The sequence below is a fragment of the Sphaerodactylus townsendi genome, linkage group LG17 (assembly GCF_021028975.2).
Source record: "Sphaerodactylus townsendi isolate TG3544 linkage group LG17, MPM_Stown_v2.3, whole genome shotgun sequence".
Classification (NCBI taxonomy): domain Eukaryota; kingdom Metazoa; phylum Chordata; class Lepidosauria; order Squamata; family Sphaerodactylidae; genus Sphaerodactylus; species Sphaerodactylus townsendi.
This window is the reverse complement of record NC_059441.1, coordinates 21302791-21326632: the sequence shown is the minus strand read 5'-3', so window position 1 is coordinate 21326632 and position 23842 is coordinate 21302791. Positions and strand designations below refer to the sequence as shown.

The window sequence follows — 23842 nt, the reverse complement described above, 5'->3', positions numbered from 1 at the left end:
CAGGTTGTAGATCTCCAGACCATTCTCCTCTACCAATCCAACCAGCCAATTAGCAGCTTCTCCCCGGAGCCGAGTCTCTATTTTGAAGACTCGTTCTCAGTCCGAGTGGAAGGCATCGCCGTGGACCTCCATGTATGAGCCCACCTGGATTAGGAAAAAGGCAAGCTCGTCAGGGTCCCCACTAAAGTCCACCTTGAAGCTCTTCCGGGGTCTGAGTAGAAGTGCCGGTTCGCATCGGGAGGGTGGCACGGTCCCCCTAGCTGTGCTTGTGTCGTCAGCTCAGAGTCTGGGGGTGGCCAGGTCACTCAGCTGTCTCCGCAGAGAGCGTAGTTCAGTTCATAGCTCCCCAATCGCATCGTCCTCCACTGCCATCTCAACCATCAGGGAGGTTTCGTGGCGCTCTCTCTCTCTCTCTCTCTCTCTCTCTCTCTCTCCTGTCCTCTCCAACTCCTGTCCAAGATGCATGAGGGGGGGTCTCTCGCCCACTCGATCAGGTGTAGGGCATCAGACGGGGTCCCCCTTCCTACGGGGGAGAGCCCCAAATGGGTAAGGTGTTCTCCTGACCCAGCCATACTTGCAGGAGTTCTGGATCTATGGTAGAACAGAGTGAAAAGTTCCAGCAAAATGTAAGGCTGCACACACTCAGACAAAGTTAACTTGAACAGAAGAACTTTATTGAATTGTGTCGCCCTAGCTACAGGGTGCTGGAACTGAGGATCTCCCCTCAGTTCCAGCATTTAAGGATGGTTCGAACCATCGCACTATCCAATCGCCGTAGTTCTTTCTCCTGTCCCAGGTTCCTATTTGCGGCGGCTTCCCACTTCGACGACCACCCGTGGGAACTGGTGCATGTTGGGACTTGTAGTCCTGACACATTGTGAGGCTGACATGAAAACAAAGTGGTTCTCTTATTGTTGGTATTGCATTCACTGTGATCTCTGTCTAGAATACTGAAAGCTGGGGTTTTTTGAGTACCCCTCCAGGTGTTGCAACGAAGAATATTTTAACCCCTTAAAATGGCTATTTTAATCCCCCCTCCCCCCAACCAGGTGCAATGGCTACAGCAACAAGAAGTGAAACGAAGAGTCAAAAGACACGTTCGAAGCGACCATCATTTTGTTTCTTTCAATGACCCGCTCTGGCCAGAAATGTGGTACATGGTAACTATACACTTGGCTGTGTGCTTGTGCGTGCGTGTGTGCATGCGTCTGTGTGTACGTGTGAATGCCATTAAGCTGTTCAACATATATGTGCATGTGTGAATGCATTAACTGCTATCAAGTCGCTTCCAACTCATGGCGACATTGTGAATTGTTATTCTCCAAGGCATCCTATTGTTAACAAAGGCTGATGATGCTCAGCACAAATAAGATGTCTTGAAGATGTTTTTTAAAAAGCTGCCTCCTCATTTTTTGTTCAGATAGGATGGACAAAAAAGGCGGCAGAAAGAGGCCTTCCACCCAAGTTTAAATCTCTCACACCCGACATTTTGTGGTGGTTCTGTGGGGATTATCCACACCTGCAGCTTTTTGCTTAAGGTTTTCCTGGGACTTTTGCCTTTCAGGTTCTGTGGCTAGGCGGCTTTTCCGCCCAAAAAGTAGAGAAGAGAAGAATTTTGGATTCATACCCCCCCTTTCTCTCCTGTAAGGAGACTCAAAGGGGCTTACAATCTCCTTTCCCTCCCCGCCCCCCACAACAAACACCCTGTGTGGGGCTTAGAGAGCTCTGAAGAGCTGTGACTAGCCCAAGGTCACACAGCTGGCATGTGCTGGAGTGCACAAGCTAATCTGGTTCCCCAGATAAGCCTCCACAGTCCAAGTGGCAGAGCGGGGAATCAAACCCAGTTCTCCAGATTAGAGTGCACCTGCTCTTAATCACCACACCATGCTGGCTTATGGTTGTTCTCAGCTCATCCTGATTTCCTCTTTAAAATGTTTGACGAGCTGTCTTTGAAGCTACACAGACATGATATGAAAATGAGCATGGACTGTGGACTCTTATCTGCATAGCTTCGAAGTTGGTGTGTCAAAAATTTTAAAAAATGGACAGCCATATATTGCCAGAATCGGTAGGATGAGAGTACAATGATGTACTTTTTGGGATGAAAAGACTCCCAGCAGCTGAGCCTGCAGAGCAAACATTTCAGGAAAACCTTAACCAAAAAGCTGCAGGCAGGGAAATCCTCGCAGCACTCAAAAAACATCAGATGTGAGCAGCAGAGGAAACTGACCAGACAGCTTTAATGGCCAGGTGAGAAAAATAAGATGTCTCCTCAGCTCCTGAGCTCAGCACACCAAGAGGAGATGTCTTGAAGACATCTGAGGGGGAAGGGGGTCAGTATTTTAGTGACGAGCAGAAATAAGACAACTGGAAGACATCTTGGGGGGAAATCTGTACGGAGTTCCTCCCCAAGATTTGAATCCCTCCTCTGCCATGGAAGCCTGCTGAGTGACCTTTGGCCAGGGGCGTAACGAGGCGCAGAAGAAACTGTAGCCACGGGCAAACCACAGGATGGATTTTGTAATGGTCGGCCACTTCACCACGACCAAATTCTTTTGCACCAGGACATGGTGCATGCAGGGGGTGCATTTTTAGACATATCAGCACTAAAATTTCAGCATATCATCAGGAGACTGTGCTTATGCTATCCCCCAAGTTTGGTGAGGTTTGGTTTAAGGAGTCCAAAGTTATGGACACCCAAAGGGAGTGCCCCATCCCCCATTGTTTCCAATGGGAGCTAATCCCCAAATTGAGTGCCCTATGCAGCCCTTTGTCTGGAGTTAGGTCAAAACTCCTTGGAATCAACCGCTTGGCTGAGGGCTTTTAGATTCTGGCTGTGAATTCATTTTCTCTCGGACTGTAATTCCCTGGTCCACCGTCTGGTCTCTGACACCATTCCAACCCCTGGTTTTCCATCATTGAAGAAAAAAATGGCCTCTATTGGACTGTCAGTGGATTCACTTTGCCCTTTGTCCTATTCAGAAGCTTATAGAAAATTAAAAGGTCAACTATTGGATAGAGAGTTCTCTACCCTAATCACTGCAGTCAAGAAAACGGGCTGCCCCCTGTATTTTTCTCTCCCGTTTCAACAGGGCCACTTGGCACACTACCTGTATTGCATAATAAACCTTGCTCAAAGGAGAGCCATAATGCTTGCCAGGTTTAATGTTATGCCTTCTGCCTTGTTACATGGCAGATTTAATAAGCAAGAAAAGGCTAAAAGATTGTGCCCATGTAATGATGAAACAAGGACGGTCTCTGGCCCTGAATTACTACACTGTATCAGATTCAAAGGAAATCAGATCCAAGTATGTGCCGGTCTTACTCCTTTATTTTACCAGATCTCCCTGTTTTGAGTAGATTACACTACTTGTTGGAGAATCCTGATCCTTTTCTCTGTATGATAGTGGCAGACTTCCTCATAAAATTACTAAAAGCAGCCAATTAGTTTCCATCGACCTAACATTTATTTCCTGTATTGTATATGCTTTTTAATCCGTTTTTATTATTGTTGTACTGTTGTCTAGGCCAACCGAGGCACGCAATGGGAACTGATAGGAGATAAGGGCTTCGGTTTTGAACAGGTCCATAACTTTTGAAATCCCCTGAACCAAACTGCACCAAACCTGGGGGGTATCATCAGGGCAGTCTCCTGATGAGACCCTGAAAGTTTTAAGACTGTGCCTTCAGAAATATGCCCCTCAGCCTGCAACCCCCATTGACAGCAATATAGAAAATTCAATGCAGAACAAAGATTCTTGGGCAAATTTCTGGGATGTTCCTGAAGGGGGTGCATTTTTGGATGTATCAGCACCAAAATGTCAGGTATCATCTGGAAACTATCCTAATGGGACCCCCCCCAAGTTTGGTGCAGTTTGGTTCAGGGGGTCCAAAGTTATGGACCCTCAAAGGGGGTACCCCATCCCCCATTCTTTGCTAAGGAGATGGGGCTACCCTTGTGAGGGTCCATAACTTTGGACCCCCTGAACCAAACTACACCAAACCTTGGGGGTGCCATCATGACAGTCTCCAGATGATACCCTGAAATTTTGGTGCTGATACGTCCAAGAATGCCCTCCCTGCAAGAACATCCCAAAAATTGCCCAAGAATCTTTGTTCTGCATTGAGTTTTCTGCATTGCTGTCAATGGGGGTTGCAGGCTGGGGGGGGGGGACATTTCTGAAGGCACAGTCTCAAAACTTTCAGTGTCTCATCAGGAGACTGCCCTAGTGATACCTGCCAGGTTTGGTGCAGTTTGATTCAGAGGGGGCAAAGTTATGGACCCTCAAAACTGTAGCCCCCATCTCCTATTAGCTCCCATTGGAAACAATGGGGGATAGGGGCACCAAACTTCACCAAACCAAACCAAACTTCACCAAACTTGTGGGGTGGCATAAGGACAGTCTCCTGATGATACGCTGAAATTTTGGTGCCACTAACTTAAAAATTGCGCCCCCTGCAGGCCAAAAATGGAAAACCACTAAAATACCCAAAAACGAACCCAGCATTTTGATGCCCCCCACAAGGTGATGCCCTGGGCAGCTGCCCATCTTTCCCAATGGGCATTACGCCAGTGCCTTTGGCCAGTAACCCTATCAGCCTAATTTACCTCACAGGGTTGTTGTTAAGTTAAAATGGGCTTGAGGAGAACAACGCGAGCCACTTTGGGTCTCTACTGGGGAGAAAGATATAAATTAAACAAATAAATAAACAAGTGTCCCTGGTGCAGGGGTGCAGCGCTCACAGGGACATGTGGGGTCACATGTCCCTGGGCGCACACCAGCTGGTCACAAGGGGGTGGAGAATCTTCCCCACACCCCTCCCCTTGGCCCCACCCTGCTAGGCTGCTCCTTCAGCCAGCGGAGCTGTTGCCCCAGGTGCCTTCCCCCCCCACACACATACACACATCCCTATGCCCTGGTGAAAAAAAAAAGAGAACAGGAGCATGGCAGGAAAAGTGAACTGTTTCTTCTGCTGCAGCTGGAGCTTCTCATGACAGTTTGTGAGGCTGATAAAGTATCAGGTTTTGCTCCCAGGCCCATTTAGTAACCTGTATTGAAAAACAGGGTATGTTGGATGGCCGAACACAAAGGTGTCTTCGCAATCCTCTCCCATCCATTCTCAGTCACATTTGGCTCTCCGGATCCCAAACTCTGCGGTGTGGTGCGGTTGCTTGTGGGCGTGCGTGTGGGAAGCAAAGCATGACAAAGCTCCCAGCAACGTCTCCGTGCCATCTTTTATTTGGGCCCGCAGCATTGCGAAGACAATGACAGCGACTGCCGCTCGGAAATGAACGTCCTGGCAGCCTGGCGGAGAGGCTACACCGGCAGGGACGTCGTGATCACCATTCTCGACGACGGCATTGAGAAGCTGCACCCTGACCTCGCGCCAAACTATGTAAGTAAGAAGCGTCCGTCCCTAACTCTTAAGGCATCTTGTGACCTGTTGCAAAGTCCCTGTGCGTAAACGCGTGCTACTTGCTGCACATTATTGATGATGATAGCGCATGTCGCGGCGTTTTGGTGGAATGTGACGCAGCCTGCATACCAGAGTGTGCTACAGGATGTCTGTTTCCCATTTCCATCGCACGGCGCCCAGGTTGCATGAAATACAATGACCAATAGGGAAGACACAGAGGCAGAAGGCTGGGTGCAGCCTCCTCTCCCTCACACTTGTTTGCACACTGAACTCATCCACTGTTGTGAAAACTGAGTCACCCGATTTTATGGGTTTGAGGGCTAGAAAATGGCATAGAGAGCCTATGCAGTGGTGAAAGTGGTTAAGAGGCGGTTGGTTCTCAATCTGGAGGCCGGGTTTGATTCCCCACTCCTCCACCTGAGTGGCAGAGGCTCACCTGATGAACCAGATCTGTTTCCACACTCCTATATTCCTGTTGGATGACCTTGGGCTAGTCACAGTTCTCTCAGAAGTCTCTCCACCCCACATACCTCACAAGGTATCTGTTGTGGGGAGTGGAAGGGAAAGGAGCTTGTAAATCACCTTGAGTCTCCTTGAGCAGGGCATAAATCCAAAATTTTCTCCTCAGTTTGTTGTAGTGGTTTGGAGTGTCAGGTTAGGATCTGGGTGGGGTATAAATCCAAACTCTTCTACAGTTGCCAGCATTCAGGTGGTTCTCTGGAGAAAAGGGGGAGGCATGATCAGAAGCATATATACGATATTAATGAGGTTGTGTAGCAGAGTATCGTTGAAAAGATCTTTATTATTATCTCCGGGCATTTGGTTTCTGGGCAAGACTACATGTTATCAATGGATGGAAATGCCAATCTAAGTATCAGATAGAGGATTATAAGCAAGATCAACTGTGATCTTCACATGGAAATATATATATAATCCAGAGAAAAGATAAAGCGAAAAGAGATTACCAAGGCCTTGAATGGCCAGTAGAGCGAAACAAAGAAACGCTGAAACTTCTTCTGGGACAAGAAAATAAGCTTGATGAATAATAGAATTTGGGGGGCCTTTTGCTTAGCAGACTTAAACTTAGGTTCAGACTTACGTTTGCTCCATAGTGTAAAAATGTGTTATTTGCTTTGATAACTTTACTAGATGAATAAATGTTACTGTTGAAATGCATGCCAATTTTTGCACAGCCTCCAGGTGAGATCTGGAGGATCTCTGGGAATTACAATTGACCTCCAGAAGATAAGGGACCTTCCGAGGGTAGCTTTATGGCGTCACATTGTGGCTGAGCTCCGGCTCCAAACCCCGCACTCTCCAGCTCCAGCCCAGATCTCCAGGAATGTCCCAAAGTGGAGCGGCAATTGTAGGGGGAAGTTGTTTTCCGCACGCTGTGTTGACAAGCGGGAAACGGTCAGGGTATATCTGGGAGGCACAAATCTCCCCCTGCAGGGCTGATACAATGCTCTTCTTTTATCCATTGACCATCACGGTTCTCCCGAATGAGGACCAAAATTTTCTCTGTTTAATCTGCACGAGAACCCTGTGAGGTGAGTTAGGCTGAGATAGTGCTAGTGGCAAGCTTCAATGCCAGAGTGGGGATTCAAACCTGAGACCCCTAGAACCTAGTCTGACACTCTAGTCACTGTCCCATACTAGCAGGTATTTATGGATATTCACAGTTTCTGGGTTGCAGGCTGGCAGTTTTAGCCCTCTGGCCAAGACAGCCAATCACGTCACAAGAGAATGCCCACTTCTTTCTTATAAAGGCAAAGTCCAGGAATTATTATTAAATGTACCAACAAAACTGCTTGAGTGAATAATTAATCTGGATGCGAGACTGTAAAACTTAGCTTTCTCTGTTCTATTTTATAGACCATGGGCTGGCAATGTTGTTTGGGTATCGTTTTTAGTTATTGTATTCTGTTTTATTGAATCTGACTGAGCAATATTGTGTAGTGGTTGTTAAGAATTGGTTTTGAGATTTATTGTGCAAAAGCTTTTTAAATGTCTGCATTTGAGAAGTGCAAACCGTACGATAAATAAATGCCCCAGGCTGCTAAACCCTAGAGGATGCTGGTTAAGTTATTTATTTCCCTACTTACTCCATACATACCCTGCTTTTCTCCTCAGTGGGGATACAACGCAGTTACACCATTCTCCTGTCCTCCATTTTACCCTCACAACAACCCTGTGAGGTTGGCTAGGCTGAGGGTATGACTGACTCAAGGTCAGCTTCCATGGCAGAGTGGATATTCGAACCTGAGTCTTGTAGTCCAACACTCTACCCATTACACTGAACTGCCTGCCTACAGCTGGAAACTTCAGAGGGTAGATTAGATGCAACTTCTCTGTGGGCATGATGGCTGACTGTTGGGTCCTCTGGAACAGCTTTGGGTATTGGCTCAAAATTCGTGCCTTCCTGGCAATAATTACCACTGTCATGCTAAGGGAGGTAGACACTGTATTTGGGAAGCATCATGGTCACAATAATTCCCCATATTGCCCAATCAGGTCCTCTACTCCTCGAAGAAGAGCCTGCTGGTAATCCTTGGCCCAAAGAAAACCTGGCTGGCCTTGATGAGGGCCAGGGCCTTCTCGGTCCTGGCCCCCACCTGGTGGTATGGGTTCCCAAGCGAGATCAGGGCTCTGTGGGATCTGAGTTCTTTCTGCAGGGCCTGCAAGACACAGCTCTTCCGCTGGGCATTTCTCAGGGGCCAGCTGGGCTAACATTTATTATCACTGGCCTCCCAGGAGATCATAGGGGTTAAGTCGTCATCATGTATGAAATTGCTGATTTGTTGTATTGTTGCATTTTAAATATTTATTGCTATTTTAACAGTACCTTGTTTTATCTTGTTGTATTGTTGCCCTGAGCCCTCTGGGGATGGGTGGGGCATTAAACAAACAAACAAACCTCCTCCTGATTTTTCCCCACTGATTCCCCCCCTCCTGGATTTAGGACCCCCGTGCAAGCTACGATGTCAATGGAGGCGACGAAGATCCAACCCCGCGCTACGATGCCAGCAATGAGAATAAGTAGGTCTAGCCAATTGCTTCAATCTTCAAAGGGTTGCGTGTGTGACCATTTTAATTGGATTGGTAGCAGAACTGAACCCACCACCATTCTTTGTGACAAAATAGCTAACCTGTACAGTGTCTGTTCATTCTGCTTTCTGAAAACAGAACTGTGAGTGGAAAGGTTCCTAAAAAGGCCAGCATTTCACACTTTCTAAAAAGAAAATCAAAATCCGGGGGGGGGGGGGGGGCAGTAAAGCAGATTAATTTGCATTCTGTTGGCCAAGTTTGCATGTTATTTCCAAAGTTGAGAGTGTTGCATTTTATTCCCTGCTCCCCCCGAGACTTGGAAAGAACAGAGGAAAGAGGGAGCTAGAGTTGATTCCACATCTTTTCTGGCTGTGATTCTCTATCAAGTAACTCCTTTTAAGAGGGGCAGAAATTTGCCGACAGAAAGTTTGTTTAATCGCATCTTCCTCTCATTTTAGCTTCACAATGATTCTGCGAGGTGGTAAACGGAGGCAGGAGAGAGGGAAAGACTGCCCCAAATGATCCACAAGCTTCGTTTTTATTTTAGTCATTTATATGCCCACCTTTCTCCCCAGTGGGGACCCAAACCAGCTTACAGCATTCTCCTCTCCTCCATGTTATCATCGCAATAACCCTGTGAGGTAGGCTATGCTAAGAGCATGTGACTGACCCAAGGTCACCCTGCTGCAGTATACGAATTCAAACCAGGGTCTTCCAGATCACAGTCCAACTCTTGAACTACTACACCACACTAGCTATCTTCATGACAGAGTCAGAATTTCAACCCAGGTCTTCCAAGTGTTGGTTTGACACTCTGACTAGTGATACACTGCCTCCCCCCCACCCCCAATTCTGCAAATCTGTGGTGACCCCAGCATTTCTTTCTATCATGAGTCAGCAGTGTGATATGGCAGCCAAGAAAACCAGTGCAATTTTGGGATGCATCAATAAGAGTAGAGTGTCTAGATTGAGGGAAGTAATTACACCACTCTACTCTCGCCCTCACCTAGAGTACGTGGTACTTCCTCGTGTTCAGTCTCTTGGACACCAAGCAATTCTTAAAGAAAGGCTACATATTGACAAGCTGGAACGTGTCCGAGGAGGAGGGGCAAAACTTAGAAATGGTAAAAGGGCTGGAATCTGTGCCCTAGGAAGAGAGACTTAGGGAGCTGGAGATGTTTAGTGTGGAGAAGTGAAGGTTAAGGAGGACATGATATCTATGTTTAAATATTTGAAACGATGCCATGTTGAAGAGGGAGCAAGCTTGTTTTCCGCTGCCTCAGAAACTAGGACCAGGAGTCATGGGTTCAAGGTGAAGGAAAAGAGGTTCCACCTAATCATCAGGGAAAACTTCCTGACAGTAAGGGCTGTTCGACAGTGGAATGCACTACCTGGGAGTGTGGGGGAGTCTCCTTTGGAGGTTTTTAAAGAGAGGCTGGATGGCCATCTGTCAGGAGTGCTTTGCCTGTACCTGCATTGCAGGGGGTTGGACTTTATGGTCCTTGGGGTCTATCCAACTCTATGATCCTATAACCCTATTGGAATTATGCTAAAACATGTCACAGCCCTTTGACTGCTTCGTCCTGTGAAAATTAGTTATCCTGCACAAGTACATAGTAGAAATGGTGACAAAATATCAAAATCTGAATTGATATTGCATCTGTAAGCATCTCTGTGGTTTTTGGGTTTTCCTGTACCAGCTTGTATTAACCCTGGACTTTTCTGTGTGGTTTTTTTTTTCCTGTTGGTTCTAGCCATCTACTGCTTCAGTTTCTTGTAAATAATTTTGGATGAAGGATAAGTTCAAAGCAGACCTTTACCTGGAAACATGTAGTAATTGCAGTTAATTGCAGTGTTATGCTAAAGTATGTTTATATACGTGACGTGTTGTGATAGTTTTGTCTTATTAAATTGTTGTTAATTTGTGATGAATTAGTGGCTAGCTTTGAGAGCCGATGTGGCGTAGTGGTCAAGAGCAGTGGGCTCTAATCTGGAGAACCGGGTTTGATTCCCTGCTCTTCCACATGAGCGGTGGACTCTTACCTGGTGAATCTCCTTTCCCTTCCCCCCCAACAACAAACACCCTGTGAGGTGGGTGGGACTGAGAGAGCTCGGAAGAACTGTGACTAGCCCAAGGTCACCCAGCTGGCATGTGTTGGAGTGCACAGGCTAATCTACTTCCCCAGATAAACCTCCACAGATTGTGTGGGGAATCAAACCGGGTTCTACAGATTAGGGTGCACCTGCTCTTAACCACTACGTCATGCCCACTGGGTGACCTTGGGTCAGTCACAGTTCTCTCAGAACTCTCAGCCACCCCTGCCTCACTAGGTGTCTGTTGTAAGGTGATTTTGTAAGCTGCTTTGAGATTCCTTTCAGTAGAGAAAAGTGAGGTATAAAAACCAACTCCTGTTCCTTTTCTTTCTGCTTCATATGTACATCCCAATTTCAGATTCTTTTAAGATAGTTTCAGGTCATGCTGGTCTGCAGTAGATGATTCAAGTCCACTAGCCAGAGACCAGAAAGATTTTCAGGGCATCCATGTTCGAGAATCAAAACTGCCTTTGTCAGATACCCGATGAAAGGAGTTTTTGATATATGGCGAATGCAGTAATATTCTAGGTAATCTTCAGTTTGATATAGCCAAAATATTAAAATAGTATCACAGAATTTAGCTGTATTGAAATGTGCTGTTTCTATTATTATTTTTTTCCATAACGCTAAGTTATGAGAGATGGATGGTGAAGTCAACCAGATAGTAAGACAATGAGGATTGTAACTGAGTATTCCTGCTTTGGGAATAGCAAATAATGTATGACTGTTATGTGTATATGTATGTATATTTTAAATTGATGTGAAATAAACCTGTTTCAAAAAAATTTTTTAAAGGAAGTTTGACTCTTGAAACTGAAACCTTGTTGGCCTTTAAGGGGTTACTGGAAACGAATCACGCCTGGATTCATTTTTTTTTTTTGCCATTGATTCAGACTTCTTACCAGGCTGTCGATTGCAAAGTTGTGGTTGGTGCTAACTCTGCTTTAAGCCTAGTTTATGATTTGGCTTTACCAGGCTACCATTTGGTGTTCCACGTTTTGCGCAAGCTTTCCTAACTTTGCTTCAGTGTGACATCCGAGCCGAGCTGTTACGATCCTTGCATGTGGCCTGGAGATGTATCATCTGTGCAGATTTGGTGTGGGAGGTTAGCAGGGATGCATCGCAGGGCCAAAGGGCAGCATTTTGTGCGGCACAATCTGCAGATGGCTGGCTGCAATGCGGAATGCGTTCTCCAAACAAGCTGGGCGAAGCCAGAGACTCTGTTGCTGTTTTTCTTTTTCTTTTTTTAAAAAATGGGGGCTTTCTGTGAATTTCCTCCCTGGTGACATTAATCTTTTAAATGTTGCACTAATTGAGTGGATTAGTGGTCAAAAACTCTGGCTTGCTTTTGAAACTTCCGAAAACAGGCGTGTCCATACTGGGCCTCTGATTGCACACAGAAAAGCAGGGAACAGAATAGTTGCGCATTTGTTCCCTGGGTGGAGCGGCACATTGAACATTATTTAGTTCATGTTTGGAAAAGACTTCTTCCTCTGCACCCCCCCCCCCAGCTGTGGGTAAAACAGTTCAGGGGTAACTTTTTAAAGTGGGGGAACAGGGTGAAGGAAGGGGGTCACAGCCCCTCATCTCCCCCTCCCCCCTGCAGCGTTCTTTCCGTCAAAATAGCAATTTTAAGCAAGAAAGGAAGAAAAGGTTATTTATCAAGACAGAACTGTCTTACATCAAACAGTCCTGCTATTTCGAATGAAAGAGTGTTTCCCACATAACCTCACTGTGAATTCTTTTCCTAGGCACGGCACCCGGTGTGCTGGAGAAGTTGCGGCGGCCGCTAATAATTCAAATTGCGTCGTGGGCATAGCGTACAATGCCAGAATTGGAGGTAAGCACATGTCCCCACAGCATCTTGTATTCACACCTGTCACTTGGAGCATCTCTTACTGCATGGTGTGCCAGTGCCTGGCCCAGGAGGCTCTGGGTTCAAATCCTGGTGAACACAGTCATGCTGTTCTGCCAAGTAACCTGCAACCTGGCAATAAGGTGGTGGCTTTGAATATGTGTGCCTTTTCTTGGAACAGTCTTGCAGACATCTGCTTGCTAATATACCTCAGAGGGAAGTCCAGAATCCTTAGGATTCCAGGCAGGCGGCTGTTGTGAGTTTTCTGGACTGTGTGGCTGTGGTCTGGTAGTTTTTTGCTCCTCCGGATGTACCTCTGAAGATGTGGAGACTCTGAAGATGTCAGCCCAGATGCGGACGAAACATTAGGCACAAAAACTACCAGACCACAGACCACAGCTCAGAAAACCTACACCAGACCACAGCTCAGAAAACCTACAATGGCCAGTTGATTCTGGCTGTGAAAGCCTTCAAGCCATCCATGTCAGCCTTGCCTACCTCACAGGATTGTTGTGAGGGTAAAATGAAAGAAAAGAAAAAAAGCAGGCAGACTTTTTTATTATTTTAAAAAGCAAAGTTAATTGACAACTATATTTTGTGAAAGGAAGCAGTCAGAGCATGGCAGAGAGCTGGCAAAGCCACTCAGGGGTCCCATTTTGAGCCAGTCGGCACCCTGGGAATTCCAACATAGAGGAGTGGGCGCCACTACTAAACGGCTGTTGCAGGCGGTACAGCCAACAGCAAAATCGGAACCACAGGAAGTGGAGACTGCCACAAAATCTCAGGGAGTGAATAGTCCTAACAGTGATTCTTCTGCTTTTAAAACATTTTCTTGCAAAACTCTTATTGCCAAAAGCGATATCCCCACTCTGCCATAGAGGTTTGCTGGGTGACCTTGGTTTAGCCACATGCTGTCAGCCTCACCTACCTCGCAGGGGTGTTATGAGGGTAAAATGGAAGAAAAGAGAATAAAGTCAGCTGCTTTGGGCCGCATTGGGCAGAGAAGCTGGATATACATATCTAAACAAATGAAATAAATTGTACAATCATCACCAGTCAGTCGAAATGGCTGCAAACACAAACTGGGGAAGAGCGCACTTGGCTTGGTGGGGAGCCCCGTTGATTGTTCTCAGCAAACTGCAATCTAATTTTTTCCGCCTTGCAGCTCTTTCATCGCTCTCCCGTTCTGTTCCCTTCTTTGCTTAGGGCAAAATACATTTACTGCTCAATAAACAAAAAGAGGAATGCAGGCCCATCTTTCTTTCCTTCCACCGGCTCTTTAAAGCCATCCGCCAGCTGAGGTTTTTATTGCTTACACTGTGGGAAACGGCTGATTGATTCCCCCTCTTTCTCATCTCCTCTCTTTAACCTCTATTTCTGTCTGACAGACCGTAGATTCTCTCGTAGTTGTGCTTACGCCAGGCTTCAGTGGCTGGCCGGCCTAACAACATCTGATGTTACGTGGTTAAGGAGATGTGTTTTTCCCTGTCTTGTATGCATTAATAAGGCTGATGGAAAGATGTGGAAGGAGCCGTTCAGACAACGTGACGTGCGTGTGAGGGAGAGGTGGCTGGAAGCCACGAGCCACTCAAACTGGGATACTATTAACAGCATAATCTTCCATTTGCTTCTCCATTTAGCTAGCAGGGTGATGGGCCGGAGCAAGGGGGAACTAAGCTTGGGGCAAGCATGCATCCTGCGCCCCTGTCACACCTGCATCCACGCCCGCCACCACACCCCGGAATGTCCCCGCCACGCCCCCACACCGGCGCCTGACTGGTGTGTCGTATCCCCCCCCCCCCATCCCCTTGATGTTACGCCACTGGCATGGTGCAGTGGTTAAGAGCAGTGGACTCCAATCTGGAGAACTGAGTTTGATTCCTCATTCTTCCACATGAGCGGCAGACTGTAATCTTGCAATTCGGGTTTAATTCCTCACTCCTCCACATGAAGTCTAGCTTGGGCTAGTCACAGTTCTCTCAGAACTCTCTCAGCCCTGCCTACCTCACAAGGTGTCTGTTGTGGAGTGAAGAAGGGAAGGTGTTTGTAAACCACTTTGAGACTCCTTATGGTTGAGAAAAGCAGGGTATAAATCCAAAATTTTCTCTTCCGTTTGTTGTGGTTTGGAGTGTCAGGCTAGGATCTGGGTGACACGAATTCAGATCCCCACTCTGCCAAACTGCTTCAAAGGTTTTCCGGAATAAATATTTCCAGATGGTGCTGGAAGGCCTGCGCTTGGAAGTTCGTCACAGAATTCCACACCCATTATACTTATGAGGGGGCAGGATTCCTACCATTTGAATTGAGAGCCACAGTGGTGTATGAGTTAGGATTTTGAAGTCCCACGTTCACATTCTTACTCTGCTGTGATAGCTGGTCAGGTGACTTTGAGCATGTCCTTCTGTCTCAGTTTAACTTGCCTTAAAGGGTTAAGAAGAAAATATTGTAGGAGAGAACAATTTTGGAAGCCACTTCATGGCCCCTGTTGTCTCTTATAACTCTTATATATAAAGCAGGCTATAAATATCTCAATTGAATAATAAGAGATCAGATACAGACTCTTTTTTACAAAAATAAACATAGACAACTGTAATATTAAGCAGTGGCGTAGCGCCAAGGGGGAGCGTGACGCACTGGGCATGTGCCGGTGCGTGGAAGTGGTGGGGGTGTTCTGGGGTGTGGCAGGGGCGCAGTTCCCCCTCACTATGGCTCTGATATTAAGCAAAGGGGTATCTGTGTTCATCTGTTTGTAGCCAAGCCCAGTGGCACCTGAAAGATTGATGCAATTGATTCCAGAGCCTAGCACGAATCACTTGAAAAACAAGTCACAGTAAAAAGGACACTCGCCAAGTTTTGCTGCTTTGGATGCCTGAACTGGTCACACTCCACAGCGTTCGAAAAATATCTGTGGATCAAGTTAAATCATCCAGGAAACACACTGGAAAACGACACACCTGTTCCGATAGCTGTATGCATACCTCGGTTTTTAAATGCATTTCTTTGCACCTTGCTTTTTAGCCACAAGGAATTCAAATTGTGCCCCCCCCCCCCTTGCTACCACTGAAGCGATTTGAAGAATTGGAAGAATTTTTCAAAGAGAGAAGAACGCTTTGCCAGAGAGATGGCAAGTGTTCAGCAACTGGCTAATGCGCTTCCATGTATAGCCTGTTGGGTGACCTTGGGCTTGTCACAGTTCTCTCAGAACTCCATCAGCCTCACCTACCTCACAAGATGCCTGTTGTGTGAGAGGGGAAGTCTACTTCAAGTCTCCGTAAGGTCAAGAAAATTGGGATATAAAAACCAAGTTGTCTTTTTCTTCATCCTCCCAAATGCTGATGGCGTGGGGTTTTTTTCTGCCTGGGGGTGACTTCAAGTAGACTTTGACTGGCAGCTTCTCCCTCTCTCTCTCTCTCCCTCTCTCCCTCCCTCCCTCTCTCCCTCCCTCTCCCTCTTTCCCTCTCTCCCTCCCTCTCTCTCCCCCTCTCTCTCTCCCTCCCCCCTCTCTCTCTCTCCCTCCCCCTCTCTCTCCCTTCCTCTCTCTCTCCCCCTCCCTCTCTCTCTCTCTCCCTCCCTCCCTCTCTCTCCCTCCCTCCCTCTCTCCCTCTCCCTCTCTCCCTCCCTCCCTCCCTCCCTCTCTCTCTCTCTCTCTCTCTCTCTCTCTCTCGTTTCTATCATGAGCCAGCATGGTGTGGTGGTTAAGAGCGGTGGACTCTAATCTGGAGAACCAGGTTTGCTTCCCCACTCACCCACATAAGCGGCGAACTCCTATCTGGTGACCTGGATTTGTTTTGCTGCTGCTACACGTGAAGCCTGCAGGGTGGTGGTGGGCCAGTCACAGTTCTCTCAGAACTCTCTCAGCCCCACGTACCTCATAAAGGGGTCTGTTGTGGGGAAGAGAAAGGAAGGAGTTTATAGGCTGAGACTTCTTAATGATAGAGAAAAGGGAGATATAAATCCAAACTCTTCTACTTGACAGCAGCAAAGAGATGTTGGGTACTTTGACAGTAGACTTAAAACGTCTGAGCAAAAGGTGGATAGTACAACAGGCCCAAAGAAGAAAAAGAAGAGTTTGGATTTATACCCCACCTTTCTCTCCTGTAATTGGAAGAGGTGGCTTACGAGCTCCTTTCCCTTCCTCTCCCCCAACAAACCCCTTGTTTAGCACTTCCTCATCTGCATCAGAAACACAGAAATAGAACTGTTGACCTCTGTATGTAACGAGCATCTGTTGCACATTGCAAATAGACTTGAGCCTCAGCAGGCTATCCACAAATTGTGAGCGATGTAGAAAAGATGGAAATCCAGTTTAAAAACAGGATATTCCACTTCCTAGCCATTTGGACCCCTGGGGGAAGTTGTCTTTCTTTCTTTTTTGCCATTCAGGTCACTGCCAAGCTATGGCTACCCCCTAGGATTTCCAAGGCAAGAGACGTTCAGTAGTGGTTTGCCATCGGCTGCCTCTACATAGCTGACTTAACGGTGACCACACAGGATTTCCAAGGCAAGAGACGTTCAGAGATGGTTTGTCCTTACCTCGGTTTATGTAGAGACTCTAAGCTTCCTGGGTGGTCTCCCATCCAAGTTCTAACCCTGCTTAGCTTTTGTGAGATCTGATGAGATCAGGCCAGCCTGGGCATAACAAAAACACTCAAAGACATCCAAACATCATAAACCTTTCTTGGGGCAAGAAAAATAGATCTCTAATGCAGCAGCGGGCGGGGATCAAGGAATGCAGATGACGTCTAATATTGCTCGACAAAACTGTTTGGTAAGGGGGCACACACACACCCAGCCGTCATTTTATAGTTGCATTTCAGCCGTAAAGTTTTGGGAAAGTGCTCGTGAAGATTCAGCTAGTTTTTGCTAAACGTTTGCACATTATCCAAGGTTGTCCTCTGCAAGCATGGATAATGTTTAGAAAGGGAATCTGTTTATGTTGACGGCTGTCCGTGATACAGCTGCAGCTATAATTAAATCTTTCGGCTGTTGTTTTTATTTTGTAGTTTTTGAAGGAAAAATATATGCAGGAAAACATTCTTGCTTTTTTATTTTTAATGGAAAGGGGCCGTTGGTGCCTGGCTATATTAGGAGCTAAAATTACAGTCTGCTTCTCTTCCTCTCTGTAATGGTCCGCCACCCACCGCTGTCCTCTGAACTGTGACAAATATTCGACCCTGCCTCTTTGCAGAGGGATGAGTCAGGCCTCCAGAAACTTTTCAGATTGACTCTCATGCTTATGGGAGTTTATAGATTATGTCCAAGGTTGGACACCCTACTTAATTTTGTATTTTCAGTCTTGTCTTCCCTATTTGCTCTGATATTGCTTGGTATTATTATTTTTGCATTCAACTGCAAGTAAGATTCTGGGCACAATCCAACAGGAACAGCTGTCACATGAATTCTGTTCATTTTGATAAGTCTTGTGGATCTTGTGCAAGAGACTTCTCAATGAGGCCGATCCCTCCTCTCCTCTTTTTCTAAACACAGCTGGCTGTTGCTTTGGGTTTTCAAAATCGACCTGGGAGGCTTAGATGCCCAAGGTAATCCAAATACTATGTGCTTCATCCTTCTGTTTAAAAATAAAAATCAGAATGTCTTTGATACCTTTAAATTTTAATGAACGTTTTGCTTTTTTAAAAAGTTAAGGTTTTCTGTCATCTGGACAGAAAGGAAAGGAATCCCGTTTTGTTAGTTGTGATTCCATTTTACTGCAGGTTTGGCCAAATGAATATTTTGTCTTGGTGGGCTACTCTTTGGTAGTCTCCATGCTGGACTACTGCAATGCTCGTTATCTAGGACACTCACTTGAAGATTGTTCAGATATGACAGAAGGCTCAGAATTCTGAGGCTCACTTTTTGACTAAGGTGATCCAAAGGGTTCCTATTGCAGCAAATAGCACTGGCTTTCTGTTACTTCTGGACCCAGTTCAAGGTGCAGATCATTATACAAATAATGATTTTTCTAACATGTATGACTTTGCTTGGACTAGCAGTTTGAAAGGAGGCAGTTGGCCAAGCCAGTGAACTCTATCGGGCTACAGTTGTATTGAACTATAGCCCGGTTGAGGCTAAAGGGCCCAGGAGGGTCCTACCTGTTTGTTCCTCTGGCCTGGTCCCTTTATTTGATTTAAATTGCTGTGACATTGCAATCTGTCCATGTTTACTTACCTGTTGGACCTTCTCCTTCCTGATTTCCAGATTGTCAGAGCTAGCTCTTGGGAGATGTGGAACCATGCAAAGTTCGGACACAGGGGACCAAAAGATTCTAAAATAAGGTTCTGAAAAAACCTCTTTGTCATTCAAAACCTGTCATTCAAATATGCTTCGCATTACTTGTCTACAACAAGAAATCATTTTGCAGCTGAATTATGGGGTGGGAAAGATGACCCCAAATGGTGATCCTGGTGTTTGCCAAGCATATTTAGGGCAGCTTCTTCAAGAGGACAGCCTTTTTTGATATCTGCAGCGTTTCATTCCTTGGGCACGCTTCGAAATGAAAGCCCTCGATAACCATCTTTTTCGCTCTTCCATCGGAGCCCTTGAAGATGTAATTTCTAGATTTTCCTTTTCTGGGATGTGTCTGCTTTTAGGTATTCGCATGTTGGATGGTGACGTCACAGATGTTGTCGAAGCAAGAGCGATTGGCGTCCACCCAGAGTACATTCACATCTACAGTGCCAGCTGGGGGCCAGACGATGATGGCCGGACAGTGGACGGGCCTGGCCCTTTGACTAAGCAGGCTTTTGAACAGGGCATTAAGAAGGTATGGGAGACCTCCCCCACTAGTGGCCGGGGGGGGGGGGGCTGGCAATCCTAGAGTCCAATCCATGGTCCAAAAGCCCATCTTGAGGTGCTTGGATTTGCCTTTAATTTTATTTTCACATAAGCCATTTCTAGCAAGGACTGAGTCAGGTAGAACTTGGAGAACCAGCATGGTATTGTGATTAAGAGTGCTGGACTCTTATCTGGAGTACTGAGTTTGAGTTTGATTCCTCCTATGTTTACTGATCCTTTGTTTATTGATATTATGGGTTTTTTTGAGTTTTAAAAAACTATATTAACAAGAAAAATACAAAAAACGAACATTACAAACTAAACATTTATGTAATAACACGCATGAAATAACTCACAATTACTATTGACTTAAATTAGGAAACTTATAAAAAGATAACATTTCCATAAGAAGAACAATTTTGAATTATTTCAATGGTTAATAGGCTAAGATATTATGTTTTTTGATGTTGTAGTAGGATGTTATGATTACTGATAGTGTTATTATATTGTTGTGCACCACCCAGAGCCTTTTGGGGGAGGGCGGTATATAAATTAAATTTACGATATGATACCTTCGCATGAACTGTGGATGGTCATTTGGTGAACAGGGTTTGATTCCCCGTTCCTTCACGTTAAGCCTGCTGGGTGACCTTGGGCAAGTCACAGTTCTTTCAGTACTCTCTCAGCCCCACCTACCTCACAGGGTGTCTGGTTTGAGGAGGGGAAGGGAAAACATTTGTAAGTTGCTTTGAGACTCCTTAACGGTTGAGAAGAGCAGGGTGTACATCCAACTCTCTTTTATTTATTTATGTAAAATAAGAATATCCTACCATGAAGCTTTGCTTTTCTCTCCCTAGCTACTGTTTCTCTGTTCTAAAACTTACATTCGTGAAAATATGTTCAGAGATCGGGGGTGGGAGAAGGTGTAAATATGACGGGTCAGGCCTTCCCTGTAGCTCACTCTCTTCTGTTCTTTCTTTTTTTGGGATGGACGCTTAGGGCCGTAAAGGGCGGGGTTCTATTTTTGTCTGGGCCTCTGGAAACGGTGGCAGAGCGGGGGACCACTGCTCTTGCGATGGATACACCAACAGCATCTACACTGTCTCTGTCAGCAGCACCACCGAGAATGGAAACAAACCGTGGTACTTGGAGGAATGTGCGTCCACCCTTGCCACAACCTACAGCAGTGGGGCTTTCTATGAGCGTCAAATTGTAAGTCAACACAGGCTTAGACTGGTTAACCTATCTGCCTGTTGGGGATTGGACAGATCTGTGCCCAAATTCAGACTTAGGGTGTGGATTGTCCAGTTCTACGCCCCCCAGATCAGAGACAATCCGCAGCAAGGGATTTAGATGGAGGAGAAGCAGTTTGAAAATCCATTTTTCAGCCTAGGCTAGGTTCCACTCACCAATCTAAACACTTCATTCTCCCTTCTAATAGCCGGGCCTTTGTTAGCAATCAGTTATTCTACAAGGACACGGACATATTCTAAACTCCCACCCATTCAACTCTGAGGTTCTTTTTTTAAAATTATTAGGTTGTGTCAGGAAGCACTTATTTATGCAAAATGTTAATAGCTTATCTTCTTTTTAATGACTAGGCAGTGTACAGTGTGAACAGTAAAATGACAATATAATAACTGATGCGATTGGAGAGGAACCGCTAGGCTAAGCTGACTGTCCAAAAGTGGACACTTAAAAGTGGACACTTAAAAATCTGTTGGCATCTCAAAAACTCCTCACTGCAGACACTTTAAACAGAATTTTTGAGGAAAAAAAGATAATCTCTCTACCCAAATGTTAAATAGCAATCCCATGAATATGTGGGAGTAAATCCGTAACACTTTAAAAGACCTCTCCCCAGTTTCTGGCCATTGTAGAATTATTCTGAATGTTTATCAATTTAGAGGAAGAGCCATTAAGTGGAATGAAATGACTCTTAAAGGCCTCAAACATCCCATAGTAGAACAGCCACACAAAACATAAATTAATCAAAATCCTTGAATGAGCATTAAAAAAGAACAGAAACTACAGCTTTTAGAAACCACAACCTAAATCCACCTCCAAACAGTTTGTTAGTAGAAATCAGCTGTAGGGAATCGAAAACGTTTTAGAAAATAAGAAAAAGAACTCGATAAGCATTGATCATTGTAATGTTCCACAGCAGGGGTGCCACCCTTGTGAAGGCCCCGTCTTCGATACATGCCAGCCTAACTTCAGGAGGGCATGCACAGGATGGCCTTTGAGGACAACCTGAGCTAGGTGGTCTGGTGCAGAGGGGAGATGACCATTCTTCTTCTGGATAGCTCTTGACCTTTCTTCAGTGGTTTCTCTTTTGACCTCAAACTCTACAGTCTACTTAATTTTCAACCTCCTCTTCCTCCCTCTTTCTCCTTTTCCAAAGCTAGTGTGGTGGTTAAGAGCAGGTGGATTCTAATCTGGAGAGCCGAGTATGATTCCCCACTCCTCCACTGGAGTGGCGGAGGCTTATCTGATGAACCAGCTGTGTTTTCTCACTACTACATTCCTGCTGGGTGACCTTGGGCTAGTCAGTTTTTCGGAACTCTCAGTCCCTACCTCCCAAGGTGTCTGTTGTGGGGAAAGGAAGGGAAAGGAACTTGTAAGCCACCTTACAGGAGAGAAAGGTGGGATATAAATCCAAACTTCTCCTCCTCCTCCTCCTCCTCCTGCTTAGCAGCCTCCCGTTGCAATTCCCCCTGAGTCCTCTTCAGTCAATGATGTGAAGATTAAGCCCCCTCCCCTTCCCTTATCACAAAAATGCTTGCAAAAACAAGTGAGGGGGGAACGGGAGGGTAAGCTCAGAAAATGGTGCCAAAGAGGTAGTTCAGAGATGGCAGGAGAAATGTTTTAAAGGGTTCACACAACAAAGAATCCCTTTTTCCTGTTGACACAACAGAGAATCCCCTTTTCTGTTGACACAACAGAGAATCCCCTTCCTTGGTCACACAACAGAGAATCCCCTTTCCTGGTCACACAACAGAGAATCCCTTTTTCTGGTCACACAACAGAGAATCTCCTTTCCTGGTCACACAACAGAGAATCTCCTTTCCTGGTCACACAACAGAGAATCCCTTTTTCTGGTCACACAACAGAGAATCCCTTTTTAAAACATTTCAGACTGAAGAATAGTTTTCAAAGGGGATTCATTTAAAACATTTCCAAGCTGGAAATAAAACATTTTGAGAATGGAAAGGGGGAAAAACAATGTGGAACTCCATGGAGGAAACATTTGATTTCCTGCCTCGAAGCATTTCAAAGTGTCTGTGCGGAAAGGGCAAGCCACCTCTGCTTCTCAGCTGGTTTGAAAGCCTCTTGCTGGGATTGCCATAAGTCAGTTGTGGCTTGATGGCACTACATGTATCATGGTCAGATTACTTCAAAAATTGTCCGTATGGGATGTTCTCCCTTCTTCTCAGTGTTCCCATATATTGTCTGACCCTGACCGCTAATTTTTGCTTGCCACCTAACAACTGTACCCTCATTTGTCATTAGGTTACCACAGATCTGAGGAAACGCTGCACAGATGGCCACACAGGGACCTCTGTGTCTGCCCCCATGGTGGCAGGAATCATCGCTTTGGCGCTGGAGGCCAAGTAAGAACCTATCCTCTGTGAATCCACTTTATCTACACTCCTCTTCCAGGGAAGAGATGATAAAGAGATGAAGAGAGCCAGTGTGGTACAGTGATTAAGAGCAGGTGCACTTTAATCTGGAGAACCAGGTTTGATTCCCCGCTCTGTCAATTGAGCGGTGGAGGCTTATCTGGTAAACTGGATTAGTTTGTGCACATGCCAGCTGGGTGCCCTTGGGCTAGTGAGTCACAGTTCTTTGGAGTTCTGTGAGCCCCACCCACCTCACAGGGTGTTTGTTGTGGCGGGGGGAGGGGGGAGAAGGGAAAGGAGATTGTAAGCCCCTTTAAGTCTCCTTTCAGGAGAGAAAGGGGGATATAAATCCAAACTCTTCTTCTTTTTCTTCTTCTAAATTGGCCCAGTGCCACCAAACGTTCCCAGTTCATTTCCCCTTTCCAAATTTTGCAGCCTGCTTTATTTTTTTTTACAGTGGGGAAGAATAGAATGATCTCCAAACTCGAATGTCACACTTCCTTTAGTACACCCATGCTGCGACGGATGCCTCCATCACTAATGTAGCACCGGCTGCTGTGAATTCGCAGTAGCAGAGACAGTTGGTTTCGTTATTGGGAGAAGGCTGAGCAATGCTCTTCCCCAGCGCATGTTTCAAGATAAATTAGCTCCGTTTTGAAACTCTGTGTTCTGGGAACGCCGCTGGAAGAGAAGCGTTTGTTACAAATAAATTAAAAAGAGTTAGGCCTGTATGTTTGGTGATCGTTTCGTTCTCAATATAAAACATACCGTTAAGGAGCTGGGATCAAGCACATTAAATGATGTTGAATGGTCGCCAGCTTTGTTTTGTAGATGGAGAGGGAATGGATTCAAATGTTTGCTGCTTGGGGCTTTGATATAATTATAAATCAGGGTTTGAGACACTGTAAGAGATGCCTGTGGAGCAAAAAACAACATAAGATAATGCAAAAGTTTGCAATTACAATAGTTCTAAGTATTTTGACTTTGCAATCACATAGTTGGAGGTTAGTATTTTGTTTCTGCTGACCGT

At 45.8% G+C, this 23842-nt stretch overlaps 1 protein-coding gene across 3 annotated transcripts in view; it reads left to right on the top strand.

Annotated features, from left to right (window-relative positions):
- The window catches only part of PCSK6 (proprotein convertase subtilisin/kexin type 6), a 110259-nt gene that overhangs the window by 41315 nt on the left and 45102 nt on the right, over positions 1 to 23842 (top strand). For all 3 annotated transcript variants that reach the window (XM_048481958.1, XM_048481957.1, XM_048481959.1), the window contains 7 exons: positions 1050 to 1160; positions 5254 to 5397; positions 8381 to 8457; positions 12312 to 12400; positions 19006 to 19178; positions 20189 to 20401; positions 22703 to 22803. In XM_048481958.1, the coding sequence (XP_048337915.1) occupies positions 1050 to 1160; positions 5254 to 5397; positions 8381 to 8457; positions 12312 to 12400; positions 19006 to 19178; positions 20189 to 20401; positions 22703 to 22803 (908 nt within the window). The remainder of the gene's footprint in view (positions 1 to 1049; positions 1161 to 5253; positions 5398 to 8380; positions 8458 to 12311; positions 12401 to 19005; positions 19179 to 20188; positions 20402 to 22702; positions 22804 to 23842) is intronic.